Source organism: Nannospalax galili, unplaced genomic scaffold (assembly GCF_000622305.1).
Source record: "Nannospalax galili isolate Female #2095 unplaced genomic scaffold, S.galili_v1.0 scaffold110, whole genome shotgun sequence".
Classification (NCBI taxonomy): Eukaryota; Metazoa; Chordata; class Mammalia; order Rodentia; family Spalacidae; genus Nannospalax; species Nannospalax galili.
In genome coordinates, this window is record NW_008328707.1 from 608,360 (window position 1) to 631,283 (window position 22,924).

At 42.3% G+C, this 22,924-nt stretch overlaps 1 protein-coding gene and 1 non-coding gene across 3 annotated transcripts in view; one reads left to right on the top strand and one right to left on the bottom strand.

The window, feature by feature from the left end:
• Window positions 1-2,932: 2,932 nt before the first annotated feature.
• LOC115069607 lies at window positions 2,933-2,993 on the bottom strand. The gene has a single exon (XR_003848857.1). It is a non-coding gene; the product is annotated as a U7 small nuclear RNA (small nuclear RNA).
• A 3,148-nt stretch (window positions 2,994-6,141) lies between these two features.
• Rassf3 (Ras association domain family member 3) overlaps window positions 6,142-22,924 on the top strand; it is an 83,696-nt gene continuing 66,913 nt past the window's right edge. For both annotated transcript variants that reach the window (XM_008829004.3, XM_029561512.1), the window contains exon 1: window positions 6,142-6,460. In XM_008829004.3, coding sequence (XP_008827226.1) covers window positions 6,350-6,460 — 111 coding nt within the window. In that variant the 5' untranslated portion in view covers window positions 6,142-6,349. The remainder of the gene's footprint in view (window positions 6,461-22,924) is intronic.

Consider the following 22,924-nt stretch of genomic DNA (forward strand, 5'->3'; position numbering starts at 1 on the left):
ATAGTAAGCCAAAGAGAATAAAATGGGAATGTAGTTACTCCCACTTCACTGATGATGAACCTCTTTCCCAGAGTAGCTACTAATTGACGATGCTATCATTCCAACACAGGTCTGCCTGTCCCACAAGGCCACGACTTTTCCATGACACACAGGCATTAAGGTCATAGTCATCTATCTGTCAGTATGACCTTTTCCAGAACTCTCCATGATAATTTACTTTATTCCTTAGTGCAACTGTGGGTACATAAATGTGATCGATCATATCACGCATGCTGTCTCATGACCTGCATTACAAAATGTTTGCTGATTTCATAAGTGAGAAAATGGACCTCTTTGTTTTATTTGCTTGGGCTTTCATAAGCCTTAGCTTCATTCTCTGCTCAACAACTAAAGGAGTCCTTTATAAAGGTGAGTCAAAGATATCTTCCTCTGCTCAAGCTCTTCAGTAAAAACCAAAGTCTATACTATTATTATAACCAAAGCCAAAGTCTATACAATTATTTTCAAGGCATTATAGAACAGCAACCTTTTGGCTCCTGTTATGCTTTTAAATTCTTTCAGTGCTGGGGATTGAACCCAGGGTCTTGCACATGCTAGGAAAGTGCTCTGCTATTGACCTACATCTCTAGACCTTAAGTTACTCTTCTGACAAAAACTTTCAATACTCACCCTTGTCCTTAAACACTTAGGAAACACTGGCTACTTTGCTCTCATTTGAATATGCCAAACACCCTCCTGCCTCAGGACCTTCATATGGCCTGTTCTCACTGCCTGAAAAGCATTTCCCATACATACCTACATGACTAATTCCCTTACCTCCTACACCTATTTGCAGGAATGTGACTTTCATACTTACTTTTCTCATTGCTGTGATAAAATATCTGATAAAAGCTTATAGAAGGGAGGGTTTACTTTGACTAACAGTTTGAAGGTATGGTCCATCATGGGGGGTTGGGGGGAGGCACAGTGGCAGAAATGAGGCAGCTGGTCATAGTGTGCCTGTAGTCAGGAAGCAGGGAGGGAGGTGGATGCTGGTGTCCAGTTTCCCTTCTTTTTCTATTTAGTTCCAGACCCCAGGGCATGGAATGGTGCCATCCACATTCCATGAATCTTTTTTCAGTTAAACTTTTTTGGAAACACCTTTATAGATACACCCAGAGGTATGTTTCCATGGTGACTTTAAATTTAGTCAAGTTGGCAATAAAGATTAACTATCACATGACCTCTTCAGTGAGACCTTCAGTAACCAACTTTTTTTTTTTAAGATTTATTTTAAATTATATGTGTATATGAGTGTGTGTGCCACATGTGTGCAGGTGCCCGTGGGGTGCCAGAAGAGGGCATTAGATCTCCTGGGGCTTGAGTTACAGGCAATTGTGAGCTACCTGATGTAGGAACTAAACTTGAGTTCTCTGGAAGAGCAGTAAGTGCTCTTAACCACTGACCAATTTCTCCAGCCCCATCGCTAACCAGTTTATGTAAAGCATTATTATTGTTCCTACATGATTTAAATGAGAGTACTTATTTCCTTCCAACATACAAGAAGATTCCTTTATTTTTAGCCTGTCTTCAAGTCCTACTAAAATATAAATCCTGTTGAATGAGAATTTTTGTGTAATTTTTCCAGTAATATGTTCTTTGTGCCAAGATCAGCATCTTTTTTGTTGTTGTTGTTGTTGTTTTTGAGACAGGTCTCCCTGTAGCCCCAGCTGTCCTGGAACTTACTACGTAGAACAGGCTGGTCTCGATCTCACAGATATTTGCCTGCCTCTGCCTCCCAAGTGCTGGGATTAAAGGCGTGTCCCACCATGCCTGGCTTCTGAATGTATTTTCTAATATATAAAGGGATGAGAATTGAACTTAAGGCCTTACACATGCCAGGCAAAGAAAAGCTCTTTTACTGAGCTTTTCCGACATCCCTAGCTCTCTGCATCTATTATATTTGCTTCTATTATGGACTTGGATATATAGTACTTAAAGAATCCAAATCTGATTTAAGCTTTTTAATTGATAACTATATTCATAAACTATTTTTGTTTGTTTTTTTCTGTTGAGCAAGAAGGATTGAAATTTTTAGTTGGGGATGTAGCTCAGTGGTAGACTGCTTGTTTAGCATGGACGAGGCTCTGCCTTTGTTCCCAACATTTAGAAAAATAGTATTTTGGGCTGGGGATATAGCTCAGTTAGTAGAGTGCTCACCTGTCATGCATGGAGCCCTGGGTTCAATCCCCAGGACTCACCCTGTAAATTGGTTGTGGCAGGCCTGTAATCTCATTACTTGGGAAGTGAAGCCAGGAGAATCAGAGGCTCAAAGTCATACTCCATACATTGTTCAAGGCCAGCCTGGGGTACATGAGACACTGTTTCAAAAGAATAAAGCCGGGCCCAGGGTGCACACTTTTAATCCCAGAACTCAGGAGGCAGAGGCAGGTGGATCTCTGTGAGTGGGAGACCAACCTGGTATACAAAGAGAGTTCCAGACCCACAGGTCTACATGGTAAGACCCTGTCTCAAAATAAATAAATAAATAAATAAATAAATATAAGAAAAAGAAAAAATTTGATAAAATCCTCTTTTACATCAAATTTAAAGAAAATTATTTGCTGTATAGAATAATTAAAATGTGTGCCATTTGTGTTTATAACCATTTACATAAACATTTAAGTATGCTCCCCACTTAACATGGAAATAAAAGATTAGTATGCTCTAAATCCAAGTGAGTAGGCTCCTATGTCAGTGGAAAATTTATGAGATTTGGTCCATTTACAAATTCAATTATGTTTGACAATAAGTCCTTTCAAAACTGAGCTTGACAGAGTCCTTTTTATTCATTCCACCCCTTCCTTGAATTTTAAATGGTAAAAATGTCTGTTTAACATAGCATTTTGAATTTTACAAATTCTAATTTCATGAGCCAAATCTTTTTTTAAAGTGGTTTCTTGACATAAGTCAGAAAATATACTAGACAAATTCTAAATGAACTATAACAACTTTTGAACCTAATCTTTTCAAATTTTTAAATTTTATTAGTGTTTTGCCTGCATGTATGTAAGTGCACCACATGCATGCTATACCTGCAGAGGCCAGAAGAGGGCACTGGATTCCCAAGAACTGGAGTTATAGACACTTGTTAGATGCCATGTGGGTAGGAACAGAATCTGAGTTCTCCACAAGAGCAGTCAATGCTCTTAACTATTGAGCCATCTCTCCAACTCATCATGAGCCAAATCTTAAACTCAGAACTTTTTATTAAAAATACTATGTGAACAGTACAGAAATATAATAATTATGCAGCTTTTGCTTTGTGTTGCTTAAAATGCACTGAGTATACTTTATCAAATCATGCTTCCTTCCTAGGGCTGGGGAATAAAACTCAAGGCTCCACTTATGAAGGTGTCCTGCAACTGAACTTCAGCTCTAATCACGACATTTTTATTACAAGGGAAGCTGATGGGGTTTGCAAGATGGTTCCGCTGGTAAAGGTACTTTTGGTGCAAGCCTGACCACCAGAGTTTGATCCCCAGAGCCCACATAAAGTGGAAGGCAAGAACTGATGCCACAAAATTGTTCTCTGATCTCTTCATACAAGCCATAACACGCATGTGCACACACAGTAAGAATAGATTTTTAAAAATTAAAATGCCCCACAAAACTCCCCAAGTGATGCTGATGATATGCTGGCAAATCTAAAACTTTAATTCAGTCATTTGTCCCTTAAAAACATAAAAAGTCAGCAGGGTGTGGTGGCGCACGCCTTTAATCCCAGGACTTGGGAGGCAGAGGCAAGCGGATCTTTGTGAGTTCAGGGCCAGCCTGGTCTACATAGTGAATTCCAGGACAGCTGGGACTACAGGGAGACCCTGTCTCAAAAAGACTTAAAAAAAAAAAAAAAAAAAAAAAAAACAAACAAAACCAAACCATAAAAAGTCTTTTTCTTCTTATCTCACTATGTAGCCCTGGTGGAATGGAAGTCACAGAGATCTGCTTGACTCTGCCTCCTGAGTGCTGGGATTTTAAAGGTGTGCACCACCATGCTCAGTTCAAAAATTGTTTCTTATGGTGTGGTAGATTGTAAAGTACTTTAAAGTGTATTTGTCCTCAAAGTATTCAGAGACTAATTAGTTTGTTCTAGGTAAGAGTATTTTCTCTTTTCCATCTATAATAAAACAAGTTATTTAAATTCTTTAACCCACTCAATACTTAAGAGTATTATTACAATATGGTAACATTTGAATGATGAAATAAGAGTCAAATAAGGAAAATTTTGCACCAAGTAATTGTCCTATTCTCTTATACTTGGCAAAGTACAAGAGGGGGTCAACAGACTGGATGGAACAATCAAATCAGAATTCCTACTTTCTAGTCCCTTATTCAGTCACTGTGGCTGAGAAGAAGCCTTTAATGCAAGCCCTATAGAATGGGCTCTAACCCTAAGGCCTCTCTGGAGTTAAGTGGACTAACATTATTTTGCAAGCTAGAAGAGTAAGCTGAAGGAAGGCAGGGCAGGTTTGCTAACCTTCTTTCTGCCCAAGGGTAGAAAGATGACACAGGAACCAAGTCTCTTCCTTCTTTGGGTCATCTCTGGTCCAGCTCTCCCTTGTATTGGTTCACAAATGAGCAGGACTGACTGCGGACCAAGCAGTGATGTCAGAAAGGTTGTATAAAAACTTTTGGGCCTCAGGAGGTGGAGGCCAGTGGATCTCTGTGAATTCCACGCCAGCCATGGCTACATAGTGAGACACTGTCTCACACACACACAAAAACACACACACACACACACACACACAACCTTTGTAGCAGCAGAAAGCAGAGTGGTCCCAGTCCTACCATCTATGGCTACCTTGCTGTTTGAGCCCCAGTTGCTGCTCTGGGTGTACACGGGGCATAAAATAGCACTGCCCACTTTACAGTGTAGCTCTGGGGAATGAGAGAGGTTAGGAAGGAAAGTGTGGTTGTAAGGAGTGAAGACTTTCTCTTTTTGAAACCCTGTTTTTAAAAAGAACTCTCTGCTAAAGCCTACATACCATAGCAGCCTTAAAGCTTCAAAACTGCTTTTCCATCAAGGTGTCTGCAAGGAAATTAGTATGATTTAATTGAACCTAGAAACACCACCATAAGGGGCTGGAGTGGTGGTGGATCAGTGGTTAAGAATCACACTGCTTTTCCAAAAGACTTGAGTTCAGTTCCCAGCACCCATGATGATGTGGGTTCTAACACCTCTAGCCTCTCATATGCACATATAAACACGTACACATAATTAAAAACCACCAAAGTGCAAAATTAACAGGAGACTTAAAGTGACTTGAAGGAAAGAAAACTGATTGGATTTTAAAAAAGGGAAACACTTTTTTTCTTTTTGTGTATGGATGAACAGAATCCTTTGATCCACTTGCCTTTGAATCAAATGGCTTCTAAAATCACGACCACCTTGGCCATCCGAGCTAGGGAATGAGTACGCGCTACAGAGATGGGGAACAGATACGAACGCAGCTTAAATGAATAACCAGAAAGGATGTTTTCATTTAAATAAGCTCAACCCAGTTGACAGCCCGTTTGCTAACTTTTTAACCCTCTGGGAGGGACAAGTTACTAAGGACGCCCGACGGTCTGGGGTCCGTTGTCGTGTCGTGTCCCGACCCCGGCTCGTAGTCGTGTGTTGTGTCGGTCCGTGTACCGCCCCCCCCGCCGGCTTCCTGCGGAGTCAGTCCACGCCGCCCCTGGAGGGACCCGGGGAGAGGGCGAGACAGCCGGGCCAGAGTCAGTGGAAAAAGTTCTCTGCAGTGTTCCGCCCTCTCCAAAACTCCAGCTACCGTAGCGGGGGACGGACGGATCACAGGAATTTGCAATTTCCGGAAGTTTGGGGAAGCGCCTTCCCGGCACAGCCACAGCAGGCCTGGCGCTCGAACCTAACTTTCTCAAGTGCGAGGGGACGGGCGGGGCCCCACCTGCGAGCTCGGACCTGGGCGGGGCTCAGAAGCGGGAGCTGGGGGCGTGGCCTATTCAGGGGGAGGTGGGGCTTATCCCGCTCTCGACCTGGCGGGGGCGGGGCCTTGTGGGGCGGGGCCTATCCAGAGCAGAACCTGACGTGGGCGGGTCAGGGCCTGGCGGGTTGGAGCCTGGTCGGGGGCGGGGCAGCGGCGCACCCGAGCTGGGCAGCGAGAGCTGGAGGCTGAAGGAGGCAGCGGGAGGGGTCCAGACGGCTGCTTGAGCGGCGGCCGCAGCTGCAGCAGGTCGGCCCGCTGGCGGCTCGGGCGGAGCGCGGGGAACCTCGAGGGGCGGGCGGGCGCCGCACCCCCTGCTTGGCCGCCTGCGCCCCGGGAGGCCGCCGGCGCGCCACGGGACCAGCAGCATGAGCAGCGGTTACAGCAGCCTCGAGGAGGACGCCGAGGACTTCTTCTTCACCGCGAGGACCTCGTTCTTCAGGAGAGCTCCTCAGGGCAAGCTCCGCTCGGGCCAGCAAGTGAGTGGCGCGCGCGCGGGGTGACTCGGGGCTAGCCCCAAGGCTCGCGGGGGCCCCGCAGTCCCCGGCTCCACGTGTCTGCGCCCGGCGTCTGGAATGCTCGGCTGGAAGGACCCGGGGGCCGACAAGCGGCTGCTGCCCTTTAGGGTCCCGGAAGGTGCTGGAAGCCTGTGGAGTGGGCGTGGGACGCCGCGGGCGAGGGAAGGAGGTGGAAAGGCGCAGAGCCGGGGCCCTGCCCCGCCTTCCCCACCAGATGGCTGGGGTGGCGGGGCCTGGGGCCGGCGGGCTGTGGGAGCAACCCCGGGACTGGGAGGATCCCGGCGGGGCAGGCGGGTCTCGGGGCGCGCAGGTGGGGACCAGGCCGTGGGGTACCCGGCCACCGCAGGCGCTCTCTCTAATCCGGGTTGCAGACTCAAATCGGTGCATTTCCTGCCAAGTTTGTGGGTGCTACGGATGTTTTGCAAACGAGTTGCGGTCCTAGGTAGATCCTAGCGGGAGAGGGCTCTCAGCTTTAGGCCGGTTTCTTCCTTTTTTGGAGGAAGGGTGCCGTGGGAAGCGTGGCTTGGGAAAAGATGGGACTGGAACTTGCGCCCGTTTCGCCGATCGTGACTGTGATTTTTTTTTTGTTTGTTTTGTTTTGTTTTTAGGGAAGTCTTCCAAACGGGGCGCTTTGGCCTGACTTGTCAGGTCGGAGCTTGAACCCGCGGCCTTCTGGCCTGGGAAGCAACGCCGGGGAGCCTGGCCAACCCAGCCACGCTTTCATCAGATAAGAGCAGGCTGTAATGGAATAAACTTGTTGCCCTTAAAAACATACAGGCGCGCACCAGAGGTTTCTGTCAGACAGTCCTGGGGTTTTTGGAGGTGAAGAGGGAATCTGCCCAGGGTATCCTTGCCAGATCTTTTAAGTTTAATGAAGCGCTTTCTGAGGTTTAGTTTCTAAGATTTGGAAGTTCTCGTCTGTTTAGCTTCTTATGTTCCAAACCAGAAGAGGAAGGGGGGGGGGATGTTGGGACAGGAGTGGTCGGTCAAGTGCCCTTATTACTAACAACAGCTCATCAGCTAATCCATAATGAAGTGCTGAAGGTCGGGGTGGCGTCACAGCTTTAATGGGCCTCAGTATTTGAGGTCACACTATTTAACTAGGATGATCTAATGGCATGAATTTGGAAATCAGAACTACTCCCCCATAGCCCACTTATGGTGGGTCAAGGAGGAATGACATTTCTTTGCCCCTTTGCACCAAGGCTTTTCTTCTTTGTTGGTTTTTATTTCTCTCCATTTGCATTTTCTCCTTTCACTTAGGTTGCCCTTAGCTAGTGCTAGTTTGAAATATCTTCCATTGGTGGCTAGTCATTTCCAGAAAACTAGAGGGTGCGAGAGTCTCCCTCCAGGATTTTGAGGCTGGAATTGTATGTGAATCCTTCCGTGCCTTAGAAAAGTTGAGGCAGTAGGCTGGGGATGGAAGTCAGTTGGCAAAGTACTTGCCTAGCATGCATATGGGGCCCTGAATTGATTCCCAGCACTGTTTAATCCTGGGTGGTCGTGGAGGAGATGGGAGAGGGGGAAAGGGTAGAGGGGAGGATCATAAATCTCAAGGTCACCCTTCAAGGGTTCAAAACCAGCCTGGGACACCTGAGACCCTGTCTCAAAAAACAAAAACAAAAACAAAAAAAACTAAAGCAGCATTTCTTTCTAGGTTTAAATGAATTCAGTGATTCTAAATTATATGCTTTTATGTAATATTCATATGTCTCATGCTCATATAATATTGCTTATTGGACATTTAGTGTTAATCTGGCATTAATATATCTATTGAAGACATGTTGAAAATCAGGGGCAGTAAGAGCTAGTTCCTGACTTGAAAAGTTTAATATGTGTATTCTGAAACCCTATTGTCTGCATATTCCTTTTTCTAGCATAACACATGCAAGGTGCTAAGTTGTAGAAGCTATTTGCCAGCCAAAGAAAATTCTTAAGAAAGCAAATCCTTTCTTGGTTTGGTGATACTTGGTTCTTTACCATTTTCAAACATCTGAATTTCAGTAGGCATTTTATCTAAGGTAGGTTTATCTAAAGCAGTGACTGAATCTTAAGTTCCTGATTATATGTTTGTGAACAAGGAAGTAAAACTCATAAAGCAAAGCACTCTAGCATGTCTTCTAGGTTAGGTCAATAAGCCTTCACTTTTATTATGCTTAGACAAGCACTTCTTAAATAGTGCAGGTTACTTTTTCTCTAAAAGATGGAAAGAGATGTTGTCATAAGGATCTATTATTGATAAGTGATTTTTAAAAAAAATGTTGCCCCACCTTGTAGAAAAGCTATGAAAATGTGGTTTCTAGAACTCTTGAAAATATACAGAGAAAGCAAGATGCAGGATGAGGAGAAAGGGGTGGCTGGGGGAGGTTGGGGGAATTGTTTCTGGTTTTTTTTGCCAGGCAAGGGAACATTACCCAACTTCTTTCTATCCTCAAAGATAACAAAAGCCTTAAGAGAAACAAAGAAAATGGTGTTATTCTTGTTTTATTTTGTGTCCTGTTTACTTGTTTTAAAAAAGGAGGAAAAAGATTAAAAAACTGTCTGAAGGGTGTGAAAGAAATGAACGTGACCTTGGGGCACTCAGAACGTTACTATATCCTCAGGGTCTGAACCCAGGTATCTGACACAGTAGTTGCTTAGTGAATACTAGTTGAATGAGCACATCCTTTCCTGGTTTGGTGATACTTGGTACTCTATCATTTTCAAACATATCCTGTCCTCCAGTTCTCCCAAGAGCCCTCAGAGGCATTGATCTAACGAGACTCGAAGAGGTATTGTGGGGTGGGTGTCTGAGGCCCCACATTTAGCAGCCAGAAGGCTGGAGCTTGGGTCTTCTGATTCAGATTCCATTTTCTTTTTCTTGGCAAAAAGATAAATTTAAAATTACATTTCCCTTGTAAATATGGATGTGTATATATTAGGAGTTCCTTAAAATTTCAACTCTCTCTTGTACATATTGTCATTACAATGCTTGTAATTCATGTTTGTGGATTAACTGTGCTTCAGAGGATCCACTTAATCTTAGTTTTAAGCAGAACCAAAAATGTCAAAAATTATATAGTTCTTTTTAAAAATTAAATGTTTCATTTATTTTAAAATATTTTTAAAATTTATTATTTTTATTTTAAGTGTATGAGTGTATTACCTGCATGTGTGTGAGTGCACCCGTGTCATGCAATGCTGCAGAGGTCAGAAGAGAGCATTGGATTCCCCTGGAACTGAAGTTAAGGACAGTTCATAGCTGTCATGTGGGTGCCGGGAATCAAACCTGGGTCCTTTGCAAGGGCAGTCAGTGCTCTTAACCACTGAGCCATCTCTCCAGTCCCTTATTTTTGTTTTATGTGTATGAGTGTGTTGCCTGCATGTGTGTTAAGTGCACCCATGTCATGCAGTGCCTGAGGACAGAAGAGGAAGTGGAGTTATGGATGGTTGTTAGCTACCATGTGGTTGCTGGAAATCAAACCCAAGTCATCTGCCAGAGCAGCCAGTGCTCTTAAACACTGAGCCATTTCTCCAGTCCCAGTTGTGTAGTTTCTAAAATCAAACTACCTAGAAATACATAGAACACATTCATGGCCTAAAACTGTTACTATAATCTGCTAAACTTAGTATGTCTTCTTTTTATTTTCTTCTTTTGAGATGGTCTTGTATAGCCTAGGCTGAACTCAAAACTCTCCATGTAGCTGAGGATGGTCTTGAACTTGCTGATCTTCCTGCCTCCACCTCCTGAGTGCTGGGAGTCACTCCCAGTTTTTAAAGCAAGCCTGGGATATGCCACACAGCAAGCTTCAGGTACACATTTGGATTGTCATCTTATTTTTCCAGTAGTGATTTTGTGCCTCTGTTTGACTGTGTTTAGTTGGTTGGCTCAAATGTAGTGAGTTGCACTCTCTTTATTAGTGTATACACTGGGAGTTTTGGAGGTGGACACTGGGCAAAAGAAGAACACTTAAGGTGTTTTGTCCATACTTATTTTAATCGCTATGCTATTGGAACAAAATAGAAATATTCCCACCAGCAGTTTTGCATGGTGCAAGTAATCTGAAAACTTTGCTTGCATGACTGATACTCAGTTCTTACAGTCTTAATCCACTGGAATTTGGTGTTTGTGTTTGGGTGAGCAGGACTCACAAAGGCATATTCCTTTAACTAAATTTTGAAAGGAAGTTAGTCACCAGTCCTCTGTAATCTCATATATGAGCAATATATTCAACTGTATTTCTTCTTTTGGCAAACTTACAAGATTTAGAATTATTTGGAAAATGGTTTCACAAAACATTTATGAAAAGAAAGGCTAAAAATATCCAATAATGTGGTTATTCTTTTTAGACTTCCTTTGGCAGCCAGTGTCTGTCATACTGTGAACATTTCTTTTTCTGGTAGGAAAAAAAATGAGGCTGACCCCATCCTTCCTAGTGGCGCCTGATCACCAGCTCTTAGCCCTGAGTATCAGCACTTGTTTTCTCCTCCCTTCCTAATATAACTAGCTCCCCTTTGATAAAGTCTGCACTTGGACGCTTGGAAAGCCATTAGCTAGCTGTATGTCCCTCTTGAAAGCTGTGGTAGGAAAATAGAGAGTAGGGTATGTGGTAGATGCATCTTATATGGCGCATGTGTCATAGCTAACACAGCCTGGTTCTATAAAGAGTTATAACCTATTTTTTTTTAAGTTTAAAAAATTTTTTATGTGTATGTGTCTGTGTGAATTTATTTGTATTATCTGTATAGGTGCCCTTGGAGGTCAGAGGGTGTTGGAACCCTGTGAACTGGAATTATAGGTAGCTGTAAGCTACCTGATGTCGGTGCTGGGGAACTGAACCCTGGTCCTCTTCATTTTCAGTAAAGCACTCTTAACTACTGAGCCATCTTTTCAGCTCTGTATCCTAGCTTCTTAAAAAAAAAAAAACAACCCTGTGGGGGGTTGGGCTGGAGAGATGGCTCGGCAGTTAAGAGTGCCCTTGCAGGGGACCTAAGTGTGGTTCTTAGGACCCACATGGTAGTTCACAACCACTTGTAACTCCAGCTCAAGGGGATCCAGTGCCCTCTTTTGGCCTCTGTGGGCTCCTGCATGCACATGGTGTACATAAACTCATATAGGGATGCTTACACATAAAAATAACAATCCAGGCTGGGGAGATGGCACAGTGGTTAAGAGCAGTGGCTGCTTTTGCAGAGGATCCTTGTTCAATTTCTAGCACCCACACGGCAGCTAACAACTGTCCAGTTCTAGGCTATCCGATGTGTTCTTCTGACTGTGGCCCTTAAACACACGGGTGCACCTATCTACATGCAAGCAATATACTCATACACATAAAATTTAAAACAAATATATTTTTAAAATAAACAATCTTTTAAAAAATTGTGAGGTTGCATAACTGAATGTGGAGATAATGAAAAATTTGGTGGCAGTAAAAGGTTTCTGAACACACAGTGACTAAAATCAAAATCAACTTACAATGAATCTGTTCCTGACAGTGCTCACTGTGTTGGTTGCATGACAGACTTCATTACAGCCTTGGTTATGCACACACAACCTGGGCCCTTTGCACTGTGCATCTTGACATGCCCATAACAGTGAATGCTGTCCAAAACCTCTCAGCACAGATTTAAGACTTATATGTTATGAACTGCAGTATTTTAACTGAATATATAGTTTTCTGCTCTTAAAGAAACATAATACTGCTGGGTATGGTGGTGCAGGCCTTTAATCCCAGCACTCAGGAGGCAGAGGCAGGTGGATCTCTGTGAGTTCAAGGCCTTCCAGGGCAGCTGGGGCTACAGGGAGACCCTGTCTCAAAAGACCAAAAAAAAAAAAAAAAAAAAAAAAAAAAAAAAAAAAGAAGCATTATGCTTTAATTATGGAAAACAAAGACTTTAGTATATCCCTGTTGTCATTCCTCAGCATGTATCAGTTTATCTTTTGATCTCCTTCTGTTGGAGTATTTGATCTTAAGGAAAAAAAAAACCTAAACAAATGAATGAATAAAAATGAATTTTGGCCTGGGATTAGGACAGATCTTCCTACAATTTTTGAGGTGATCCTAAACATAGTTTTGCCAGTATGTGAATTGGCATTCTCAGCATTGACAATTATAAAATCAAAATAGTGGCCAACTCTGAAAAATGTTGAAGATACTCTGTATCCGGCAGTATCAAATATCTAGTCAAGATCTAATTTTTTAAAAATTTTATTTATTATTTTTATTTTATGTGTATGTGTGTATTGCCTGCATGTAGGTAAGTGCACCTGTGTTGTGCAATGCCCACAGAGGTCAGAAGAGATTGTCAGATGCCCTGGGACTGGAGTTATGGACAGTTGTTAGCTGCCATGTGGGTGCTGGGATTTGAACCTGGGTCTTCTACAAGAACAACCAGTGTTCTTAACCACTGAGCCATCTCTCCAGCCCCAAGATCTAATTCTTTATGTACAAATAAACAGGCATATTCATCTCATTAGTATGCAAGTCTTTAATAAATGGTAAAATTATGTATGTACCAAAGAATTGTTGTAAAATAAATTTCTTTTAAAAAACTGCTTACGGGGCTGGAGAGATGGCTCAGTCGTTAAGAGCACTGGTTGCTCTTGCAGAGGACCCGGGTTCAGTTCCCAGCCATCTGTGACTCTAGTTCCAGGGGATCCAGAGCCCTCTTCTAATCTCCATGGTCATTGCATGACACGGGAGCACTTACATGCATGTCTGCAATACACTCATGCATAGAAAACAAAATAAAAATAATAAATAAAAATTTTTTAAAGTTATTTATTTGTTGGTTTATTTTCTTACATGTGGGGGAAGGTATATACTGCTGTGCTGTGTGCAGGTCAGAGGATTACTTGGGAGAGTAGGTTCTCTCCTACATTGTAGGACCTGGAGATCAAACTCAGGGCCTTGTATGTACTTGGCAAGTACTCTGTGAACTGAGCTACTACTTATCTTTTTTTCTTTTCTTTCTTTTTTTTTTAAAATACTTTATTATTTTTATTTTATTTGTATGAGTGTATTGCCTGCATGTAGGTAAGTGTACCTGTGTCGTGCAATGCCCATGGAGGTCAGAAGAGGCCATTGGATTCCCTGTAACTGTAGTTACCGACAGGTATTAGCTACCATGTGGGTGCTGGGATTTGAACCCAGGTCTTCTGCAAGAACAGCCAGTGTTCTTAACCTCTGAGCCATCTCTCCAGCCCCTCTTTTTCTTTATTTAAGTTCTTGTGCTTACAGGTTACACCCATGTTCTTAATAAAGTCTTTTTTTTTTTTTTGGTGGTTTGTTTTGTTTTGTTTTGTTTTGTTTGGGACAGGGTCTCGCTGTAGCCCCAGCTGACCTGGAACTCCCCGTATAGGCCAGGCTGACCTCAATCTCACAAAGATCTGCCTGCCTCTGCCTCTGAGTGCTGGAATTGAAGGTGTGGGCTACCATGCTTGGCCCTTTTCTTTTTTCTTCTTTGAGACAGGATCTCACTATGTGGCTCTGACTGGCTTGAAACTCACTGTGTAGATCAGGCTGGCTTTGCACTCAGAGCCACATGCCTCTGTCTCTGCAATTATTCATACATTATTTTTTTATTGGAGAAAGTGAGCTATGCTGTAGACTAGAATAAAGGGTGTTGGAGCCTGTAATGCATGACTAAAATTTGGAATGCATGTGAAAATTGTCATAACTGGCTGTGAGCACAAGTGACCATTCTAAGGTTGTGCTTTTGAACACATTGGCCACTTGTAGTCACCAAGCTCTTGAAATGTGGCTAGTCTGAATTGAAATGGACTATAAGTAAAAATACACACCAGATTTTGAAGCTCTAACTATCAAAGAAATAAAGATACATCACAGTAGTTTAAAAATATGTTGAAATATGAATGTGAAATATGTTGCATGCTTCTTGGGGGCTTAGTTACTGGTCTTCATAGGTCGTCTGGATTTGACTATTCATGAGTGAAATCATACAGTGCTGTATTTGACGTCTGTGTCCTGTGTGTGAAATATGTTGTATATTGAAAGGATGATATTTTAGATGTATTGGGCCTAAATTAATTTTACCTAATTATATTTTTAGAACTTAAATTTTTCTATTACATTAATTTGTGTGTAGGAATCTGTCCTCGTTTTTTTTTTTTTTTTCAGAGACAAGGTGTCACTGTGTAGCCCTGACTGGCCTGGATATGTAGACCAGGCTGGTAATCGAACTCACAGATTCACCTGCCTCTGCCTCCTGAGTGCTGAGATTAGAGAGGTGTGTGCCACCGTTGCCTGGCTTCCAGGTTCACCTTCTAACATGAGAGATTGAACCTCATCAAGGTTGGCAGCAAGTGTCTTTACCTGCTGCATAATCTCACTGGCATTACCTATTTATTTTTAAACATCTGGAAACGTTAAGATGATGCATGCAGCTTGCCGTATATTTTGGTTTGACAGTGCTGCATACTAAAGCTTGTCTCTTCAATGTCTGGATTCCTGTAGCTGGCTGGATGGCGGGGGGGCGGGGGTAGGGGTGGGGATGTTCCAGCCAGGCATGCTGAAAGATCTTTCTTTGGGAAGGGGAACTTGCTCTTTGCTGTTGGGAATAGTTTCTTCTTGGCCTATCTTGGGTCATGCATACCAGCAATTTGAGGTTGTGAAACTTGTATGTAGGGAACTTCCCTCTTTTTTTCCACATGTGAGCTAATAGGGTAAAACTGGCCCAATGACATTCAAATGCCACCCTGCATTCGGTTTACGGAGAGAATGGGACTCATTATTTCAGAGTATTAAAACAGCAAACTTAATATGTATTTTATGGACTGTAATTGCTAGCTACTGCTAGCAATTTGATTTGTCACTATTGTTGATTTGTTTGTTTGTTTTTGAGACAGGGTCTTCTTGTAGCCCCAGCTGGCCTGGCACTCACTATGTAGACCAGGCTGGCCTCAATTTCATAGAAGTGTGCCACCATACCCACCTTTTGATTTTTTTTAAAAAAATTAATATTTTTATTTTATGTGTGAGTGTATTGCTTGCATGTAGGTAGGAGTACCCATGTCAGTGTCTGCAAAGGGCAGAAGAGGGCATCAGATCCACTGGAACTAGAGTTACAGATGGTTGTTAGCCACCATGTGGGAGCTGGAATTGAACCCCGGTCCTCCACAAGAGCAGCCAGTGTTCCTAACCGCTGAGTGATCTCTCCAGCCCAATCCGCCCCCCTTTTAAAAGAGTGTTATACTGACATTTAAATTTTGCTATTTAAACCTAAAATTCTGGGGTGTTGCTGATGATTTTAGCTTTCATTTAATGTCTTTATTGTATTTTATTAAATAGACGCTGTTTCCAAAATATTGGAAAATAATGGTATCTATGACCAAATACATATATAATAATTTCTACAAAAGAAATACAATTATTATTATTATTGTTACTATTGCTATTTTGGTGTTGGCGATTGAATCCAGGCTTCATGAGTACTAGGCAAAATGAGCTATACAGTACTGAGCTATATCTCCAGTCCCAACATGTAGTGATTATGATTTTTTTTTCAGTTTTAACAGTTGTGAACATCTTAAGCATAAAAGTTTTCCATTGTGTATGAATCTTTTTAATATAGATGTACAAAAATATGATTGCACTGAATGTGCGAACATGATCACTTTCATTGCTCCAGTTATGTACTGCCACGGTTGTATTTTCAGCGTCTCTTTGCACCCTTAGCACTCAGGTGTAATCATCAGGGCAGAAAAAAGATCCAGTTGTGGTGGCTCATGGCTGTAATCAGCACTGGGGCACTGAGGCAGAGGCTGAATTTTAAGACAGTGAAAAGTTCAGAGTGTTTTATTGTTACTTGATTTTCATTCTTTAATTAGCTGAGTTTACTGTTTTTCTGTTTTGACTCTCCTTTTTGTGTGAGCCTGGTTCATGCATGGCCTTTGCCCATTTGTCTGTTAGGCTGGCGGAAATCTTGAGGGCTCTAGTCTTGAGTCCTGTGCATGTTTATCTGGGTAGTTCTCCTTTTCTGTGGTCGGCTGAACTTCAGGTTATTTTTTGGACTTACATTGTTTGTACTAAAGGGACATTACATACTTTGGTGTTTTGAAATACTTCAGAATGTGTTTCAGGTTGACATCACTGAAACTTAGAGTTAACTATAAGTTATTACCCTTGTGGTTACCACATAGGAAAGGCACTGCCAAGAAAGCATCGTGAATAAAAAGGGCGGCAGTCAGTCGATGCTGTATCCTTTCCTAACAATATGAACAGGGGACTGGAGTTCCTGTTTGTCTTAGAAATTCAGTAGATACAGGACTAGTTTGCCAACCACCCTGCTAAAGCAGGGTTCAGAGACCTAAGTTATCACATAAAATAGTCTGGAATATTTGAAAAAAGGATGATAGAACAAAGTACTAAAAACTCCACCCACTAAAGAGAATTACACTATTTGCTTTTAGGCTTAGAATTTCAGTTAGAAAGGACTCTGGCTTTGCTCTCCATTTAAATGCTTGCTGATGCCTCTATAGAAAATCATTGTTTAATCTCTTACACTCTAACTCCTTGTTTACCTTGATGTAATTTGTTCTTTTTTTTAAAATCAAGTGAACATTTAGAGAATGGGAAGAGTTATTTGGTTTTATGGTAGATTACAAGCCATCCTTAATCCCATTTTCTTAGATGACTCAAGCACGCTTACTCTGAAAACAAAAAATCCTTCTCTTTTTTAGTATTTTTGATACAGGGTCTCATGTAGCCCAGGTTTTTCTGTGTACCGAATTAGGCTGGCCTCAAGCTTCATGTGTAGCTGAGGCAGACCTTGAACTGCTGATTCTCCTGCTCACCACCCCCCTCCTAAATGCTGGGATTCAGGCTTGTGCCACCACTCCCAGCCAGTTTTTTTTTTTTTTTTTTTTTTTTTTTTTTGTCTTTTTGAGACAGGGTTTTCCTGTAGCCCTAGCTGTCCTGGAATGCACTGTGGAGACAAGGCTGGCTTTGATCTCACAGAGATCCACTTGGCTCTGCCTCCCAAGTGCTAGAGTGTCACCATGTCTGGCCAGTTTGTTTTTTGAGACAAGATTTCCCTGTGTAGCCTAAGTTGTCTAGAACTCAGGGTCCTCCTGCCTCAGCCTCCTGAATGGAGGCTTACAGGTGAACACTATCACACCTGACAGGGAAATCTTTTTGATATTTTGTCAGCATGGTCATAGAAGTTTATATGCATGATTCAACTTTCAAACAGTAAAATAAAAAATTTGAAATTACATAGCAAAAGTACTAGCACTAAAATCTACAGTTTAGCCTTTTATCGTGTTTTGCAATTATCAGAGCATCTCAGAAAAATTAAAATTTATTTGATTAGATTGTTAGTGGAACTTCTGTGGAACTCTGAGATGAGAAATTAATCAGCAGATGTTTTATTGGTTCAGGTTTTCAACAGATGCAGGGCTCGTGGCAAGTAGTGAATTCAGGGAAACTTGACCACAGTGAGTAATTTCCCAGCTATGGGAAAATGTAAATATTATGTACATGGTTAAAGAAACAATAATATTACTTTTATCCATCTCAGGTCTGTCTGTTTGTTTAAACAGGCTTGTGGGTTGCTTTTGTCTTGCCAGGCTTCCTAAGGGGAAGGTACTGCCCTTTCAGAGTTCTCTGAAGTTTGAAAATTGCTTTTGTGTGTTTCCTTTGACCAGTGCTGTTGGTCACATGGCACAATCAGCACAAAACTCTATGCTCAGTTTAATCCTTGGTCTCTGGTAGAGAACATTTGTTCTATAATTAATTATTCTTTCATTATTCTAATAATTATTCTTGCCATCTGGTGGGGAGAATTTGGAGGAAGGCCATTTAGGGTAAGGAATACTTTAATCTCTTTTTTAAAAAAAATTTATTATTTTTATTTTATGTGTATGTGTATATTGCCTGCATGTAGGTAAGTGCATCCATGTCGTGCAATGCCCATGGAGTTCAGAAGAGGCTGTTGGATCCCCTGGGACTGGAGTTACGGACAGTTGTTAGCTGCCATGTGGGTGCTGGGATTCTTACCTGGGTCTTCTGCAAGAATAACCAGTGTTCTTAACCACTGAGCCATCTCTCCAGCCCCAAAAAATGCTTTTCAAAAGGCAAAGTTAGCACCAATATCAGAAAATCAATTTTAGATCCATTCCTACTGGAGAGAGTTCTGTTTCAGTTTGTTTGTTTGTTTATTATGTATGTGTAATCACAAACTCAGGTCATCAGCCTTGGTGGCAAGTATCCTAACTTACTGAGTCATCTCACCAGCCAGCCCCTGTTACAGGGTTGGATTTTATTTATTTATTTTTATTTAATGTCTGTGAGTGTTTTGACTACATATATGTAAGTGCACTCCTGTCGGTCATGTAATGCCCAAGGAGGCTACAAGAGGGCGTTGGATCCCCTGGAACTGGAGTTACAGACAGTTTTTAAGCTGCCATGTGGGGTGCTGGGAACCAAACCCAGGTCCTCTGCAAGAGCAATTAGTGCTCTTAACTGCTGAGCCATCTCTCCAGCCTCCCCCCTTACAGTTTTTAAATTAACTGTAAAAATTAAATAAAAATAAAAGTAATGAGACAACTCAGCAGTTAAGAGACTGTAGTATTCTTACAGAGTAATGAGTAGAATATACGGAATTCTTTTCCAAAAGAAGGAATGCCTTGAGGAAGGAGATCAAGGGGCTCATGGTAGTATATTTAATTCATGCATTTATTGTACCAATAGGAGTGAGTTTCATGCAAGCCAAAGGGCACACTTCACTTGATCTGAAATTCTGTGTTGCAGGAGTTATAAAGTACAGTACCCAGAAAGAACCCAACAGTAGTGTGTGCTGTTTGGGAATCCAGTGGGCTTAGGGAGAGACCTGTATTGGCAAAGTGCAGACATGTCTGGGTGGCTAACAACTGCCTGTAACTCCAGCTCCAAGGGACCTGATGCCCTCTTCTAGAATAGAACTGGGTGTGGTGACACACAACTTTAATCCCAGCACTTGGGAGGCAGAGGGAGGTGGATCTTTATGAGATCAATACCAGCCTGGTTTATACAGCCAATTCCAGGTTAGCTGAGGCTATTTGGCTCAAAAAGACCACCCCCGCAAATCTTTAAAAAAAGAAAAGAGTAAAATAAATTAGCATTATAGTGGGTCTGCATTGTTTGAGGTGAGGGCTTAATACTCAATAAAGGGGGCTGGATTTTGTTAAAGGGAAAAATGATCTATGTTTTGAGGGGCTTAAGGACTGTGGCTCAGTTGGTAAAGTGCCTACTGTTGCAAGCCTGAGGGACTGAGTTCAGATCCCTAGTACCTACTTAAAAAACTGGGTGTGGAACCATCCTGGGGAGGCAGAGACAGAAGGATCCCTGGGGCTTACTGGCCAACCAGTCCAGCCAAATTGATGAGCTTCAGGTTCAGTGAAAGATGGTGTCTCAAAAGAAGGTAGGGAAATGATTGGGAAAGACACCCGATGTCCTTCAAACTCTGTTTTCTATGTGTTTGTGATGCTGGGGATGGAACCCCAGGCTTTATGTATGCCAGACAAATGCTCTTCCATTGAGCCACATCCTCAGATGAATGTTTTTATTTTTTTTGGTGTGTTTGAAACAGGGTCTCCCTGTAGTCCCAGCTGGCCTGGAACTTGCTTTGTAGAGCAGGCTGGCCTGAACTCACAGAAATCCCTCTGCCTCTGCCTCCCAAGTGTTGGGATTAAAGGTGTGTGCCACCACACCCGGCCTGCATATATGTTCTTAAAAGAGGAATTGATTGAAATAGTTATTTAAGACAGTCTGAATTTAAATCAGACTGGGCACTCATCACATGTCTTTAAGCATCAGTTTCCTCATCTATAAACTAGCAGCCTGCAGAGCAGGTATTAAACATTAATAGATGTTAACAGTTGCTGTCTTAAAAGATCCCACTACATGTGATTATTTACCTCCTTAATTGAATGTAGCACGTCAAATGGAGAACTGAGTACAGGTGAGAGATTTGAAGTAAACTAATACAGTCAATCAGAGAATAAAAGATGCCAGCAAGTCAGCCTGGTGAGCTGGCTTGGTGGTTAAAAGCACAGGCTGCTCTTGCAGAAGACCCAGGTTCAGTTCCCGGCACCCTCAGTGGGGCTAACAACTGTTCATAACTGCAGTCCCAGGGGGTCTGATACCCCTTCCCCTCTACCCCTCAGACAGGGTCTCCCTTCAGTCCTAGACAGCCTGGATCTGGCTATGTAGTCCAGGCTGGCCTTGATCTCACAAAGATCTGCCTGCCTCTGCCTCCTGAGTGCTGGGATTAAAGATGTGTGGCACCATGTGACACCCTTTTCTGGTCTTCACGGGCATTGCATGCAGGTGATACACTTACATACATGCAGGCAAAACACTTATACATATGAAAAAAAAAAATATATGGATAGGAGAGAGATGGCTCTGTGGTTAAGAGCACTGGCTGCTCTTGCAGAGGACCCAGGTTTGATTCCCAGCAATCACATGGTGGCTAACAGTTGTCTGTCACTCCAGTTTCAGGGGATCCGACTCCCTCTTCTGACCTTTTCAGGCATTGCATGGCATGGGTGCACTTAAACACATGTGGGCAATACACTCATACACATTAAATAAAAGTAATAAAATATAAATATATATATAAAAGATGGCAGAAAGTTAAGTGTCTCTGTCTGTTAACTGAAGTGAACAGGGCATCTCAGTGCAGTTGCTAAGGAATGCCAATCATTCCTGGAGGTTATTATTTTATAACTGCTTGCTTTGTTTTCTGGGAAAGGAGTTGTTAGTTACCTTGTGTCTAAGCTGAGGCCACCTGATCTCAAGGCTTCACCAGCCTTTTTCCTTTAAAGCAGGCTACCCTGGCTTCAAGAAAGATGTTTAGGCACATGCAAGTATAGATTTGTCACAGACTTATGCCCAACTTTCTCCTTGTTAGTTGCCCCTGACATGCTCTCTTGACTCGGTGACAAACTCTGCATCCTTCTGGGGCCTTTCCTTTTCCTCCAGTGGGTCTTGTATTGTTGGGGATTTAGTCACTGTCTTGTTTCTGGTTTTCATGATCAAAGGAGATGAGGTAATGTGCACCAACTGCAGATGGAGCTGCAGAGGAAGCTGGACCTTAGTTGCTGTCCTTGGAGCACAGTCCCTGCTGTGGCCTGCTGCAGCCTCTCCCACCCACAGAGTCTGTCTCAGCTGTGAGGAATTACAGATTTGCCTTGCCGGATTGCAGCCCTGCGGGATTGGAGCTCTGCTGGCTGTCTCCACAGTTTGAATGACTTGCTTATGCTTGAATGCGGGCGTTGAGGAAGTGCGAGTCATGGGATCTGTTTGATCAACCCTTCAGGGTTCCTTTCTACTCTGTGGAGCTGGGATGGGTTGTGGGCATCTGGGAGTGAGCCTTCTAGTTCCCTCTCCTCCCGGCCTCTGCTTCCTTTGGTTCTTTCTTTTTTCTTTTTATTTATATATTTTCTGTTTTGTAGAAGAAGCATTTCATTACAGCTTTAACATACTCAATAACAATTTCCAGAGCAAAGATACATCTGTTTCAAAAGTGGCTATAAAATTTTTAGGTTCACAGTTGAATTAATACAGTTATACAATATTGAACTCAGTATAAACCCTGTAAGACATAAAATTGAATGAGTTTTTAACCTTTAAAAAAGATCTCCATTTTATTTTAAAATACACTGTTTCTTACAGAAAGACTCATTGTTTTTGCTGCTAACACTGAGATGTTGGCGCATGCGTCTCTAATCTGTATGTATCTGATTATTACTAGTCATGGTCGGTTGCGCTTGGATCCTTGGCACCTGTGTATGGATAAAAAGTCATCAGGTAGATTTCAATGGCAATGTTTATCACCTCTACTAATTAACATGATGTAAATTTTTATGCTTCTTCCTTAAATGTAACTCATTTAAAAAATTTGTTGATTTTTTTTTGTGTGTGTGTATATCACACAGAACATCCCAAACAATCTTATTCATACCCACTTCCCAGAAGGCACTGTCCCATAGCCTCCACACCCCACTAGAGAGAGCCCTTATACTCTCATATCCCTGCTACTGTCTGCTGTGTTGTCGGCACCCATAGCCGTTCCCCGCTACTTGTCTATCTGGTGAATCTAGTCAGCCTATCTAGAGATCTTTATTTAGGAAGGTCAGCTGTTCCTCATCTAGCAGCAATCAATTGTCTATATTCCTTTAGATAAGATTGGAGTCTGCTGTTCATTTTCCCAGTTCTATGCTGGGTTACTATCTGGGAGTCCCTTGGGCCACCCTGACCAACATCTCAAAAGAAGGTATCTCCTATCTGGCATTGTTGCTTGTTATGTAGCCTTTAGCAATACATATGAACTTTTAAAAAATTATATTGGCCCTGTAATCTTTGGTTATACTTTCCTTTTGGGTGTTTAAGGCCATAGAGTTGGCCCAGATAAACCAATTTATTCCTCAGGGGTCATATG